Genomic DNA, 15442 nt, shown 5'->3' with positions numbered 1-15442 from the left:
AAAAAACAACACCTAAAAATAGAAAAGAAAACGGAGTGCCATGGTAAGTATTATTTCAGGAAACTGTGGTTTCAAATTTTTATATAGGTTATCTACTGCATTTTAAGTTGTATGTATGATAAGTACTGGGTGGCCATAAAAATGTATCTCATCGTGGGCAGAGTCATTATAAAATAATGACCCCAGTGAGTTCTTCTTCCCAGTGCCATGACCACTGACCATCAAGCGAATTAGGGATGTTAACCCTCCCTCCCCGTTTGTTTGGGCCAGGTCAGCCCTTTCCCTTCCACCCTGGGAGCCAGCCCGGCACAGCCTGTCAGCACTCTCTATTGAAAGAGCCCCTTGATGGGGCTGCATTATTTCACAGTTAGTTCACATGCAAAATAGAGAATTAGCAAAGAGCGGAGGGCAGCATTTCAGAATTTGTCAAGAGTTGAATTTAAAAAAAGAAAAAATGCAGAGCTCTTGTGTGGAGATAGAAGCAACCCTTGCCCGCAGCTCCCCAAAGGGCCCGGGGCCCAGAAAAACACCTTTCCACAAGAGCGGCCGTGAAACACCAGCCTGCCCCGGGCAAGCTTCCCGCCTTGTTAGAAGCTTCAGTCACACTCAGTATTTGCACTTGCCTGCTCACACACGCACACTGTTAACTTGGTGATTTAATCACCTACTAGAATAGAGGAGTGTTTGCTGGTGATACGAACATCAACTCCTACTGTTTTGCTCCTGTGATTCCTCCCCAACTCCTGCTGCTGAATGTTTCCACCCACAGATATTGCTTGTACCACATGTCTTCATTTCCAGCTTCGTTGTTTTCACTTCATGCCTTGCCGACTTTCATTGCTCCGGCCTTCAGGTGGGGACCTAGGACGGCCTGAGCCTAGGAAAGGCTGCGGCGGAGACCTTTCTGTCAGGACTCCGGTTAGACCAGAGGACCCAGAGGGCCCCGTGTTCGCAGCACCTCTGCCTCTCAGTTTGGGTCTAACCCCATCAGTGTTTATTTTCTTCATACTTACAGAAGTATAGTTATTTCAAAGCATAATATTAGAGTGAATTACTTTGAATTTCTAAATTTATTAATGCACAGAATACTCATGTTAATTCCCTACCATTTAAAAGGTTAATTTTAAAAACAAACATTTTTTAAAAACACTCTTGATGTCTAACTGGTGACTGAATCGTGCTGACACAGCTTTCCTTCTCAGAGTCTGACCTGGAAGGACCCTTTGCCGGCACAGATGGCCTTGGTTCCTGGGGTGCCCCACGGTCTTCTAACACAGTGGAGCACCCAGCTACTGCCTTTGTGGTGTGGTTTGAAAAATGGGTAGATGGGGCGCCACGCTAGGACTAGAGGACACGTGCTGAGTATGGTTTTAATTTTTTTTTGCATTTTCTTAAAATCCGCATTTCAACCTTAAATCTCACCCTTTAGAAGAATTATTTCAGTAAGAGCTTCTCTTAGTTCTTGATGGTTAAACTTGGTAATTCAGTGAAATGATAGTGCAAAGGAGGGCCATGTATCGACGCCTTTGTTTTTAAGTTGAAATATCTTTTTTTGTGGGAGAGCTGGGAAACATACAGGGAATTGAAAGTCAGTTGTCATGAATCCTGCTCGGCTTTTGACACCCCTTCATTAATTAAGAGATCGGGCCTATTTGAGTTGCTCTGCCAATGTTGTTTTCTTCATTTGCCAGTCTTTAGGGGAAGAGCTATTTGAAAGGCTTATTATTTGGATGGAAATTTTTGGTGTCATTTATAAGCAGACATGGCCATTTAGAGTGGCAATAAAATGAGCTGGTGGTTTTACAAATTGAGGAAGCCAAGAGCTTTGCAGAAACCGATATTGATCCTCGAAGGGTTGTAGATAAGTGCAGTATCTAGAAAAGCATTAGTTCATTAATTTTTTTAATCAAGTGAGTAAATTGGTTACGCTGAGAAAGGAAAAGCAAAATTCAGAGATAGGCTGTAAATCAGAAATATACGACGGCAGGTTTAATCTGGCCCTCCGTGTGTCCTCGTGGCATCGGAGAAGTTCTACAAGCCTCTGATTTCCCAGGGCAATAAGATATCGGTAACTGGATCTGTGCCAGCGTAGAAGGGTGATATCTATAAAGAACACAGTGGTGATACAACAGAATAAATACTCTCTTACTATGGAAATTATCATGGCTGGATACTCAATATAACTTACCTGCTTACATGTCACAATGTATCAGTCAAATGCTTCTATCTTGGGTTTCTCCCAGTTGTGAAGAGTAGCCCAGTTCCCAGACTATGAATGTATGACAGTTTTAACAGGTTCTTCACCTTCTTGATGGGGAAAATCTGCTGCAAGTATAGTCCTTGTTACACCTTATTTAACCTTCAAGTGTGGCTCTTTGTAACGCTACTTCGAGTGGTCCATCTTTGTCCAACCATCTCCTTTTTTTTTTTTTTTTAGTGCTGGACATTTGTTTATTATAAGATATACCTACCATAAAATTTCTATTTTAATCATTTTAAGATGTATGGTTCGGGGTATTCATCACATTCACATTGTTATACAACCATCTCCACTACCCATCTCCAGAACTTTTCCATCTTCCAAAACTCAAACTCTGTCCCCATTAATCACGGACTCCCCATTCGTCCCTCCCTTCAGCCCCTGGCAGCCCCCATTCTCCATTCCTTCTGTATAAATTTGACTACTCTAGGTGTCTCACAGAAGTAGGATCATACAGTATTTGTCTCTTCTTCTGTGTCCGGCTTATTTCAATTAGCATCATGTCCTCAGGCTGAGCTTTGGACAGTCTAGCCCTGTTCTCCAGAAAGATGGTAGTCAGTACAATATTCACATTAGCGTCTCAGAAGAAACACTCACAGTTCCTTAGGCATTCTGAGGACTGACAGAGAGGAAGCTTCAGAACCCCAGAAATCAGGCCTGAAAGGAATTACGGACACATTGTATTTTTGTTTTTAACTGGTCATTTTTCCCCAAATCATTGAATTCTGTCCCTCTAATGAAAGAAGTCATGTTACCTTGCTTAGCTGTGTGTCCTAGGTCTTGGGGTTGGTGATTTCTCGCTTGTGCACCCCGCTCCTGCCCCTTCTCAGAGCAGAGAGGGGACAGTGTGCACTTCTGGGGTTCTCTTTGCCTGGTGGGAAAGAACGGCCATCTCCCTTCTGACTCAGGTCCCCCTGTCATCAGTGCTGGGAGCTGCTCAGTCACAGACTTGCTTGCTGTTTCCTGTTTTCTAGTCAAAGGGTTAAAGGAGACAGAAGGGTCGTGTGGATAAATATAGCACTCAAAACTAGACACACACAGACCGGGGTTGAAATTCACTGGCTTCTCTCTCTGATGGCTCAAGGATCTCTGGGTGCACCGGAGTCTGTCGCCCCATCCCGCGGCAAGCCACCCTGACGCGGAGTGTGCACAGGGTCATGCTGACTTCTCCAGCTGAGCCCATGGCGCCTGTTAAACAGGTTCTTCTCTTACCTCTACTGGCCCAGCATGCAAAGTCCCATGAAACAAAGAACCACAATGCTGTTTCCAGACGGCAGAGTCTCTGGTTATCGATGACCATATCTCACAGTTGAGCAACAGAAGCTTTGGCATTTAAGAAAACCGACATCCCTGACTCGCTTCCTGTTGGTTAGATCTGGTCTTCACTTCTTTGGTTTCTGCTGACCAGGTTCCAGCCTTTCTTTTAGGTCTTTGTGTCCTTTAGTTTTTTCCAGGGCACTGTCCCAGTACTGATGTAGAATTACCTCTTAAGTTTATAGAATGGAGAGCAATTTGAGACTGGGAAATGCTAAAAATAACCTGCTAACCAGTAGTACTTGATTTGAGGCACATTTGGAAAGTGCTGAGAGGAATCACTTTAGAAAATCACTACAATTTTATGGGCCACAAAGTGTGAGCCCCCACTGTACTGATCATGTGGCCCCTTGAAAAGGAATCATCTCCTGGCAAACAGGATCTGAAGGGGTTAAACTCCTCCCCTCACTGCAGCTGCAGGCTGACGTGGGCATGTGTGCCTGTTCATATGTGGAGCCTTTGTCTTAAGCTCTGAACCCGAATCTTAATTTATACCTTTCGATGTGTCAGCCATGATTTCACAGAAGTGGCCCCCTGATGTCCCTGGTGCCCGACAAGCCTGAATGCAGGCAGCAGCTGTTGTCCGGTGTCCTCTCTCCCCTCCATTCATCCTTGCCGCTGTCCACACACTTCCCTTTGGGCTGAGATCTTCATGGCCGTGTAACCAAGTTCTTCTCTCTGTAGGGTATTTTCCCTGAAACATATATCCATTTGAAAGAGGCAACCGTGGAAGACCGAGGGTAAGTTCCATTTCGGGGAAGACTCCTAAACAGTGATGAAGACGTAAAGTTATTGAGGAATGCCTTGCATCTTATTTCTCTCGACTCATTAATTCCACTCCTTAAATGAGACATTTTCCTGGCAGAATTCCTTCTTCTACCTTCTTTTTTTCATAATGTCTCTCCCCGTCACCCTGACCCAGGACAGTAAAGACAGATAACAAAAGAAGAGCGAGTCTTTACCTTCTCCTTGCACCACGTGTTCACCGATGGCGTGCTCGTGTGTGCATGTTCATGAATGTTTGACGTTCTTTCTCTGGTGAGACCTGAGGCCCCCACGTGGGGACTCTGGGAGGTAAAGGAGCAAGCTGGTCCTGCACAAATCAGCCCTGAATCCTGGCCAGGCCTGCTAGTCTTAGGCCGCCTGGGGCTTGGAAAACAAATCTGGCCCCGTGTTTGTCACGAGCTAGATGAGAACTAATGAGATGATGTATGTGAACATGCTCTACAGATAAACTTCATTGTGCTGTGGGTATTTTCTTGTTCACCCTAACCATGTGTCCTGGGAAGTCCTGCCTCTGTGGCAGCTAACAGTAGTGGGACACTCAGCCTGAAGTGGGAGAGCGAGGCCTCTTGGTCAGGGAGCCCATGGGCAGGGGAGTTAAGGAGGGAATAAGGAGTTCCCGGAGCAGGACTAGAGTCCCAGGGCTGATAGTCCAAAAACATTCTCAGCCATAAGTTCTGCCCCCGTGTTTGGGAGATGAGAGGTGGAGACATGCCCCAATTCACAAAACTCCTTGGAAACAAAATCAGGCTGGAGAACCTGCCTCCTGGAGAACCTCCCTTCTGGTGGGCCGTTCTGGGCACCCTGCGGCCTCGCTAGCCGCAGTGCTTGGGTGGATAGTGAGGATGTGAAGCACGTTCCTACTACTTGGAGCAACCACATAAAATGCAGAATGCCCTACTAAGTCTGAGATTTGGATAACCCCACGTAGGTTTTTACAGTATGTCCCTGATATTGCAGGAGACATACTATAAAATTATTGCATCTACCTGAATTCCAGACCTAACTGGCCGTCCTGTATTTTTATGTCAGTCTGGCAATCCTGCCACCGATTCCTACTCTCAACCAGAGAGGATTTATGAGACTAAATGTCTGGCCTTCCTTGTTCTGAGTCTCCTATGAGCGGCTGAGGAGTTTGGTCTGTACAGTCTCCATGCTGAAGGCCACAGGTGAGGAAAAGAAACCTAGTGCCGTCTGGAAGATGGCGGGGCGTCCAACCCCGCAGTGCTTGGTGTGAAATGATGAACCCCAGGGCCTGTGCACACATACCCCCCATACCCAAGAAACAGATGCTTGGCAGACCCAGCTGCAGTACTGGATTTTGGCTTCTATCCCTGGGAGTCGCTGAAGCCAGCCTGGCTCAGTAACGGAGGCTCCCACAGAGACGCGAAATGGGGAGGTTGAGGCTGTGCTGTGAGTCCATCGCTTTGCAGAAAACGAAATCATTTTGAGAACTGTGGTGGCCTCAGCTCCTTTCCTTTCCTTTCCTTAGATGATTAGTTACAACAAAAATCTCCTACATAGCTCCCTCCTTCCCTCTTGATGGGCAGGTTTTGCTTTGTTTCCAGCCCAGCAAGCCCCTTTGCCATCTCTGAGCTTCAGGGAGTCTGACCTCTGTTGAGAAAAACAGCAGTGGTTGAGCTGGAGTAACACAGGCCTCTGTCTGGCTCTCCCCAGGCAGAACGAAACAGTCATCCCTGGCGAGCTCCCGCTGGTGCAGGAGCTCACGTCCACGCTGCGAGAATGGGCTGTCATCTGGCGCAAGCTCTACGTGGTGAGTTTTCCCCTGGGGCTCAGAGCTAGTGGCATCTTTCCTGGGCTTTCAGTCTGTCCTGCTACAGAGCCGTCCTCTGCAGGGGTCGACCACTAGAGGACGACTTACCTGGACCTCACGATGGCTGAGAAGCAGCCGGCGTGCATTCCCCAGAGTAGGGTCATGGCTGAGGTGGGCAGTGGAGGAAGTGGGTGTAATCATCAGTTCAGTCTCCTCCCACTGACAGTGTGCTGATTGTAAGGTAATAAGGATAATAACAGCAAACACTTGTATAGTCCTTACTAAGTTCCCAGAACTGTTATTAATCCTACAATACTCCTATAAAGTAGGTACAATTACTACCAATTCACCAGTGAAAAAACTCTGAGGCATTCTGTTAACATCTCCACATATAGAACATCAGGGGCAGCTATCTTGCAGGAGGCCAAGACTGTTCAGTCCGTTGGCTGCAAGCTTGTACCTGTGTCCACTTTAGGGAGCTCTTTTCATGACATCGGGACTTATACACACTTTTCTAAAGCCCCCCTTTCCTGGAGGCCTTGTGTGTAAGCATCGCTTGGTCTTGCCTCTGGAAGCATCTACCAGGCCCCATGGCAGCAGGGAATGCCTGTGCGTGTGCCGTCTCTTGTTCTCTGCACGAAGAATTCAGTGAGGGAACAGACGTGGCTGGCTGCTCTGGGAGCCCGTCTCCTTCCTGTACCTGGCTGTGTTTATCTAGGTGATTTTTTAGTCTTCCCTCTAGACCAGGGGTGTCAAACTCATGTTCACCAGGGGCCACATCAGCCTCGAGGTTGCCTCCAAAGGGCCAAGTGTAATGTTAGGGCTGTATAAATGTAACTACCCCTTCACAGTTAAGTGAGAGCTCAGCCCTGCTGCTGGGTAGAAACAAGGTGCTGAGCCAGATTCGGCCCTCAGGCCTTGTGTTTGCCATCTGTGCTCTGGACCCAAATATGAAAAACAGTCATCAAAAGCTCATTCTGGCGTACATCTAAGGATTCATGTAAGGTATTTCATTTCTATCAAGGCTGTTTCCCAGGATGGATCACAGCAGTAGAAATGACCAACCCCTTTGGTGGAAAAGTGCCTGTTTTTTTTTCCTCTGCCCATACTTCAAGGCCAAGTTTAAGCCATTTCTTCTTCATAATGTATCTTCTAAAGACATTAATTCGTAATGTTTCCTTCTGGACTGTAGGAGCACTCATAGCTGACCCCATCATCTGGCCCTAGGGGCATTCCACCCTATAATGCAAGGGATCTTTTGATCTCTTTATGTTTGAGGAGAGAGCTAACCTGTATGTTCTTAAATCACAAGCTCCAGAGAATAGAGATGCTGTTTTAAGCCATCTGGCCTACGTCCATTGTCTTGTATTTATATTGAAAGCACTTTCTGGTTCTTAATTGATTGGTTAGTGGTGGATGGAACCAGTTTGATGGATGAGGAATGACATACACATGAGTTAGCTCCTTAACATAGTCTTTCTGGAGATCGGTGAGTGGTGAAATCTATTCAATAATAAGTAATGGAGAGAGGTGTTTTTTTTTTTTTTTTAAGGTGTAATGTACAAAAGTGGAGAGTACGCATGAGGCTGACTTTTCCTCTTGCTAAAACACAACTCTTGGGCTGAGTTTATTATCTGTCCTCTACACGTCCTTGGTAATTGTACCAAGTCTACTGTTGAATAGAAATGAGAAGTAAGTGAACCAGAAAGGAAGAAGTAGAACTCATTATTTGGGCTTCCAGATCCCTTAGCAGTTAAGTGGTGATGAGCTTAGGATTGCCATTTCTCCTGTGGGTGCTCCACAACTTAGTAACGGAATTGGGAGGTAAGTGTAAAAAAATAATCCCTCCCCTCTAAGAGGGCAGCACATTTTTCATCTTAATTTTGACATCTAGTAAAATCTTCATTTTGACACCTAGTAAAATAATTTTGTGTTTGTGAATATTTAAACATGTCTTAGAGCTATTGTTGTTTGACTAAAACACATGCCCTGTGGGAACCCTAACCATTGGACAGGGTGAGCAGCCTGCTCCTGCTTTTGATACATGATCTCCCATTAAGAAATAATACGCCCAATGGTTTGTTATAAATCGTGGCTAGAATTCTCCTCTTTGTCCTCAACCCCCATCCCTTCCTAAACCAGCGAAGGTTTACTTCAGACAGAATTTCTGAACTTCTTTCTCAAAAAGCTGTGTGTCAAAGGAGCAAACCTCAAACATTATGTTTAGCTGGGGGAAAAAAAGTAAAAGGAACCAGAGTCTAGTTTTTACCACAAGCAGCGCCCTCGCCACACACTTTCCCAGTGATTGTTTTCTGGTTCTGTGTGTTTCTTTGGTCTGTGTAAAGTGAACACAGGCTTTGCTCAGCTACGTCAGCACTGAGCTCATTGTCCCGTGCGTTCCCGCCACAGGTGATGCGCTCGGGCGCTCCATTTGGTGGCTTTAATGACACCTGTGTGGTTCAGGGCCCCACAGTCCAAGTTCTGTTCCAAGTCTAAGTTCACGGGACCCAGAGAGCCTTTTAAAATTTTTTAAATTAATTTATTTATTTACTTTTAGAAGAAGGGGAAAGGGAGGGAGAAATAGAAGGAGAGAAACATCGATTGGTTGCCTCTGGAGACTGAGCCTGCAACCTAGGCATGTGCCCTGACCAGGAATTGAACCTGTGACCCTTTGCTTTGTGGGGCAGCAGCCAACCCACTGAGCCATACCGGCCAGGGCTGGACTTAAGTGAGAGGAAAACACAGTCCGCTAAACAGACTCAGCCTAGCTGTGTAGACGCAATTAGGATAGGCAAGAGAAATATTTGTATAGCTATAATATATTTTTAGTAGTTATGCTATAACTATTTTTAGCAGTTGTACTTTAATGTTGTGAAATATCTGTAAATACGTCCTAAAAGAGAGGGAGTTCTTTCTGCTGAAGAGAGGGGAACCCACTCATCCAGAGTAGAGAGAAGAAAGTTCCATGTACCACTAACCGAGGAACCTCATGTTCTTCTGTTCCTCTTTGTTATATTAGTATTTTTTTCATTTAGTTACCTTTCCTGATCGATGTTGGCCAAGGTGTAGCAGGCAGACACTGGCCTAGAAATTTGGAAGCTTGGTTTCTTGTCCAGGCCCAGCCGTGACTGGCTCTGTGGTTTTGCACAGGCCCCCTGAGGTCGTCAGGGGTCTGCTGGGATTTGCCCCTCTGTAAAGGTGACGTCAGACCTACTCTGTTTACTCTGCGGACTTCGGGGATATGAAAAGAGATGGTGGCTGAGAAGTCACTGTGTGGACAGATCAAGGATTCCGCAGATGTGAGCACGTGACCCTTGGTGCTGTCTTAGCTGGGCATCCTCCCTCGGGCAGCCTTGGAGACTCCAAAGCTCCCTTGTGTGCGCCTCCCCTTATCCAAGGTCACTTCCTTTCCCTGTGTTACTGTCTTTGGCAGAGTGACCTTGAGAAGTCAGTAACCATAGATAGCAGTCCTCCTTAGTTTAGGTTCAAGTCCCGGAGGCATGAACCATTTCAGAAAGGAATTTGGGGTCAAATTCACAGCAGCCTCTGGTAAGTTTGCCAGCACTGCTCACCCTCAGTTGGAGCCTGTGAACTGTGTGTGGTTTTGGCACTTGATCGGGAAAGGAGGAATATTGTGAATGAGGCGGTGGCCAGCCACCTGGTGAAATGGCCACTCTGTGGACATTGGGGTCAGACAGGGGGCCAGTTCTCAGTTCTGGCTTGCTCCCTTGCTTGGTGTGTGCTGTTAATATTCACAAAAAGGAACAAATCCAGTAACAGTGACTGCAAACAAACAAAGCACACAGAAAGAATGCAGATTCTGCAGGCAGGGTTCTGGGTTCAGGGTTTGCCCCTGGACGACTCCACGGCCTGAGAGAGCCCTTTGACCTCCTTAGTTAATTTCCTCACTTCCAGTGATAATTATATATTGTACATGTCTTAGAGATTTGCTGCAAGAACTCAACAGGATAGTTTGCGTAAAGCTCCCGGGACAGTGGCTGGCACACTGCCTTTTGGACAGGACAGCCTCTGGTTACCCCCTTACAGCACCGCCTCACGAGAGCTGATGAATGATAACCAGTGTTGGCGGAATTTCATGGCTCTGTGGAATTTTGCCCTGAAGCGGGTCACGGGTGGGCCCTCCAGTTTGGGACTGAGGAGGTAGGCTCCCTTCTGGCCCTGTAGGGACTTAACTGCTCTGGGTAGATGGTTGTCAGTATGCAGTCCATTTTCCTCTGCTGCCTCTTGGGATTTGTAGCTCTTCTCAGCCTTGGAAAGTAGATCCAATCAGCTGAACTTGACTTCTTTTCTTTCTCGCAGCACATCTTCCTTTCTGTGAGTTCCCCAGCTAAGGAGCAGGTTTCTTTCTTTTCTTTTTTAAAGATTTTATTTATTTATCTTTAGAAGGAAAGGGAGGGAGAGAGGGAGAGAAATATCAATGTATGGTTGCCTCTCGTGCATCCCCTGCTGGGAACTGGCCTGCGATCTAGGCATGTGCCCTGACTGGGAATTGAACTGCGATCCTTTGGTTCACAGGCCCGCACTCAATCCACTGAGCTACACCAGCCAGGGCAGAAGGGCAGGTTTCTATGCACTGATGTTGGCACAGCTGGACTGATGTGATAATACCTAAGTTTACCTTTTTGATAACAACTCTATTGTACCTTCTGAATGTGTACAAATCTACATCCCACCTCTTTATCATCACATTTTTTCAGCTAAAAATCTGGTCTTGAAAACTGACAAGGTAGAGTTTATTTGGGGGGGGACATTGGGACAAGAACTTTTGAAAGAGGAACTCTCCTGGAAACTGAGATGTTCTGCATGTCAGAAACACACTCTGGTCCCTGTCCTTCAGCTGGAGACATGGTTTGGTGAGTTTTGGTCAGCCAACCATTTTGTCCCTGTCATATTGGGAGACTGAATGTAACCCTGGCTCCTTCAGGCAAAGAGATAGGACAAGAGCCCTATCTCTTGTGTGTTAGAAGGTGGTTAATACATACTGTTGAATTAAGTGAATTTCATTGCCAAAATGGAGCTCATACACAGGACTGGTTTCCTTTCATTTAACATGTGCCAGCAGAGGACAGCCTTGTTAGTCTATAGCTCTGCAAACATCTGCAGCAGCAGTGCCCGGGGCTGAGGCGGGGCTGTGCAGCCTGCCCACCACGGGGAATTGCCCTTTCTTCTCATCATCGCATATCCAGAGGAGTAAAGCTCCGCAAGTCTCATCTCTCTGAATGGGTGGTTGCTGCTGGTTATTGGGACGTAGGCTCTGAAGTATCATTGGGCTGGTTTTGTGGTTTGAAACCAGCATCTGATCACTTATTACCAAGGACAGGACATTCCCATAGATGACTTGGTCCTGTGGTCCCAGCGTTTTGTCTGAGCAGCAAGCCCTGCCCAGCGTGGCTCTCGGAAGAGGTAGGATGGGACAGGGCAGGGATGGCGCTTTGGGTGCTTTTCTCCGACTTTGGTGCCTGGCTTTCAGGATTTCTAGTATTGCTTCAGTGGCAGAAATTCTCCTTTACTGGAATCTTCTCTTTGAAAACCAAGCCTTTTCTAGTCAGGCAAAGCCTTCCGTTGTCAGAGAAAAGGCACGAGTATGGACAGCAAGAGCAGAACAGGGGCCAGGTGGGCTCCCTTCTTCCCAAGGACACAGAGGAACCAGAGCACGAGTCCAGACCTCAGGAGTTACAGGTCCTCAGAAAAGACATGAGATTGATTGCACAGAGCTCTGTATGGGTGAAACTGGATTGAGAACCAACCTAGTATTTGAGGATACCAGCAGGAAGGTGGTCCAAGTCACGTATAGTTAAGTTGGATGCGACTTACAGGAGTAAATGAGTTTAAGGTCTGAGTCTCAGAAGATGCTTCTCTTGGGGAGTGGATCTTAGTGCCAGCCCCTGTATTTCACAGGCGGGTGTTTCCCAGGGAGAATAATGTCCCCAAAGTCACTTGTCAGTTAATGACAGAATTAGAGATAGAAATCAGGCCCCAATACATTCACTTAAGTACTTTTGCCTCTAATCATAAAATCCGCAGGGAAGAGGACCGGTGGTGAACAGAGGAAGTGCTGAGGCAGAGGAAGAGGCGCAGGAACTCAGGACAGCATTTTGATTGTGGCCTGCATTGTTCGGGAAAGTGAACCATTGAATCCAGGTTTCGGACACCCCGTTGAGGGGTGCTGTTGTCTCAGGGACCCCCAGGATTTCTAAGATACTTAACCGACGGCTTCTGTACTCCTGCTGTCATTGAAGGCTAAGCTGTTTTTCTTGTGACTTTATTTTATCACTATAAATTCTTTTTAGTATTCTTTTTGTTAAAGATTTTATTTACTTTTGGAGAAAGGGGAAGGGAGGGAGAAAGAGAGGGAGAAAAACGTTGATGTGCTAGAGAAACATCGATCAGTTGCCTTTCATGCATCCCCCGCTGGGGACCTGGCTTGCAACCTGGCATGTTCCCTGAATCTTACCCACAAGCTTTTGGTTCTCAGACCAGTGTTCAATTCACTGAGCCACACCAGCCAAGGATATAAATTCTTTTTTAAAAAATTGAGATAGACATCCAGAATTGAAACGCAAAAGTAAGACCTTGGAGATCTCCATGTGGAAAAGAGGGTGAAACTCAAAACATGCAGGAATACCTTACTCTCCAGTAGCAAAAAATATAGAGCCATATCTCTGTTTGGTAAAGATGACCCTCAAACTGAAACCAGAGTGGGATTTTATGTCTGAGCTGTCCAAGTTTGTTTCGAGTCCCTCCTGTGTCCCAGGATTATGCTGACCTTTGCAGAGGATCAAAGAAGTTATTCAATAAATGCCTTGCCCCCCTAAATTTTGTGACAATGGCAGCTAGTACTGAAAAGGCAGAGATGAGCGAGGGTTAGGGGTACGAGCGAAGGCGCTCTATCACAGGGCTTGCGCTGGGTGGGGATTAGGAAAGGGGGCGGGAGGGAGGTGAGCCTCTGGTCTGGCTCTAGGCCTCTGGGTATTGTGCGTGGCATCTGAGCTCCTCCTCACGTGTCCTCCTGTGCTGCCCCAGGAATCCATAGTGTCAGGGACAGCTGTGGCTCCAAACAGCCTACCTCGAACCATCTTAGGAATGTGGCAACAAAAATCTTATTTCCTTGAGGTAAATGGGGAAATTGCTTCCTTTGGTGTGTTCCAGCTTGTCTATTCAGAATTAACTTGGCAGAGTGAATCAGAGAAGAATAGCTGTCTTCATCCTTCTTTGGGGGAAGAACTTGGCAGACAAGGCTGATATGGACAGGCAATAATTAAGTTGCCTTGGATAATGTCAAATATAATTGAGGCCAAGAACTTGGGGGCATGTGTGGCAAAGAGCTGTCTCTCACACAGGCTCCGGGGCCTTGCAGTCCCTTCTTGACCCTATTATGAGACCTAATAGCTTAATTAAAATGAGAAAACATTAAAAAAAAAAATCTCACTAGGAATACACAGATTGCAGAAAAAAGAAAAAGATCCCCTTTCTGCCCAACAGCTTTGAAAAGCAAATTTTATGGGCTTCATTTTTCCCTTGTTTTCCAGTTTGAAAGACAGTGAGATGGAAACACTTTCTATAGAATTAAATGAAAAAAAGCAAGGTTTTTTTTTTACCTTTGCTTATTAAAAATGGATTTTAAAAATCTCATTTTTATGCTTTTTGAAAGACTACCTGATGAAAAGGAGTCCATTCAGAAAACACCTAAGGCCTAAAACGCAGGGAGTCTCAAAATTTGAAGCCGGCACAGTGGTCTGTGTTTCTCAGGTTGATGGGGTTACGCGGGCGTACTGCAGTCACCAGGAAAGGTTCTCATCTCTTTCCCGGGTGTTCTCGCGGAATCTGAATTTCTGTTCGGGCCTTGATCACACTTGGCTGCTCTTGCTGCTGCCTCCCACTGCCCTGCTTCTAGGCTGAGGTCTCCTCCCTCAGCAGTTACTCCTGGTTCAGGAGGCTCTTGGATGTTTTCAGCCCTGATTCTGGGTGACACCTTGCAGAGCAGTCGGCCCCTGGGTTGTGGCAGAAGAGCATTACTACAGAACATGCTGTACAGCCACCAACAGTGTGTGTGTGTGTGGGTGTGTGTGTGTGTGTGTGTGTGTGTGTTTATAGAAGGTAATATGATACAAATATATCATGACTTTTCACCTGTAAATAGAAAAGAAGTGGTCTTACAGTAGACGCGGGTGTGTGGACTTGTACAGGTTTTCACTTTGAAAACAGATTTCAAAAGCGATCTACAGAACAGCCTTTCCTGACCCTCCGTCTAAAGCGGCCTCTTTCCCCATGTGCACACTCCTTATAGCTGTACTTACTTATTTATTTTCCTTCTCGCACATTTTCAAATTTAGTTTATTGGGGTGACAGTCGTTAATAACATTAGGTAAGTTTCAGGTGTACCATTCAGTAACACACCAGCTGTGTATTGCATTGTGTGTTTGTTCCCCAAAGTCTGGTCTCCTTTCATAGCTGTATATTTGACCCCCTTCCCCTCCTGCCCACTTCCTCTCTGGTTGTTGCTTCCTGTTTTATACCCTACATATGAGTGAAATATTCATGTCTTTTTTTTCTGTCTGACATTTTAGCAGGACGCTTCTTGCACTTTTCAAAGCCTGAAATTATCTTGTACGTGTATATGTATATATGTAAATATTATATGTACATTATATATGTAAACATTACATATAAAATATATAGTTTACTTATTTATTGCTGCCTTCCCCTCTAGAATGTGGCAGGAACTTTATTTGCAGCACCTAGTAGATGCTCCTGACTTTGTTCTAAGGCGATGAATTTGTCACTTAAGTAGAGCCAAGGGCATAATGGCTTGGACACCGAATGTTCGACTCCTCAAATGATTGAAGCACAAGCAATGGGTTGTCAGCTAATTTAGTTTGGTTACAGGAAGTTCTTACTGAAGCTCAGGATAATGGTTGGATTATTCTAGAACTAACAATTTTCTGGACAGCCTACAGTTTTATGGGGAGTCTGCATTTTACATTTTATTTTCCATTATCACGTATCTTTGACGTTACAGTTCTTTCTCCTTTCATAATCGGCTCCCAGGGATGGCAACATGAGCAAGCCCCTTGCACAATGGGGATTTACTGTTCAAACGGAGGCCAAGACACCCCAGCCACGGCCAAGGCTCCTGTGCTGTGACAGGAGTTGATTCCAGGTGCCGGGAGCAGGACAGTGAAGCCGGGGTTAGGGTTTCACGTAGAGACTTCCAACTAGGATGTGGTAGGAGAGTGGGGGTGAGTGTGAGATTCAGTTCAAGGAGAGAGGAGAAAAGTGGGTCCAAGGAG

At 46.0% G+C, this 15442-nt stretch overlaps 1 protein-coding gene across 3 annotated transcripts in view; it reads left to right on the top strand.

The window, feature by feature from the left end:
• The window catches only part of DOCK5 (dedicator of cytokinesis 5), a 195996-nt gene that overhangs the window by 75588 nt on the left and 104966 nt on the right, over positions 1-15442 (top strand). For all 3 annotated transcript variants that reach the window (XM_053668169.1, XM_037163470.2, XM_037163469.2), the window contains 2 exons: positions 4259-4314; positions 6035-6131. In XM_053668169.1, coding sequence (XP_053524144.1) covers positions 4259-4314; positions 6035-6131 — 153 coding nt within the window. The remainder of the gene's footprint in view (positions 1-4258; positions 4315-6034; positions 6132-15442) is intronic.

The sequence above is a fragment of the Artibeus jamaicensis genome, unplaced genomic scaffold (assembly GCF_021234435.1).
Source record: "Artibeus jamaicensis isolate MK-2021 breed Jamaican fruit bat unplaced genomic scaffold, CSHL_Jam_final contig_477, whole genome shotgun sequence".
Classification (NCBI taxonomy): domain Eukaryota; kingdom Metazoa; phylum Chordata; class Mammalia; order Chiroptera; family Phyllostomidae; genus Artibeus; species Artibeus jamaicensis.
The sequence above is the reverse complement of the archived record's forward strand: the minus strand, read 5'-3'. Positions and strand labels throughout refer to the sequence as shown.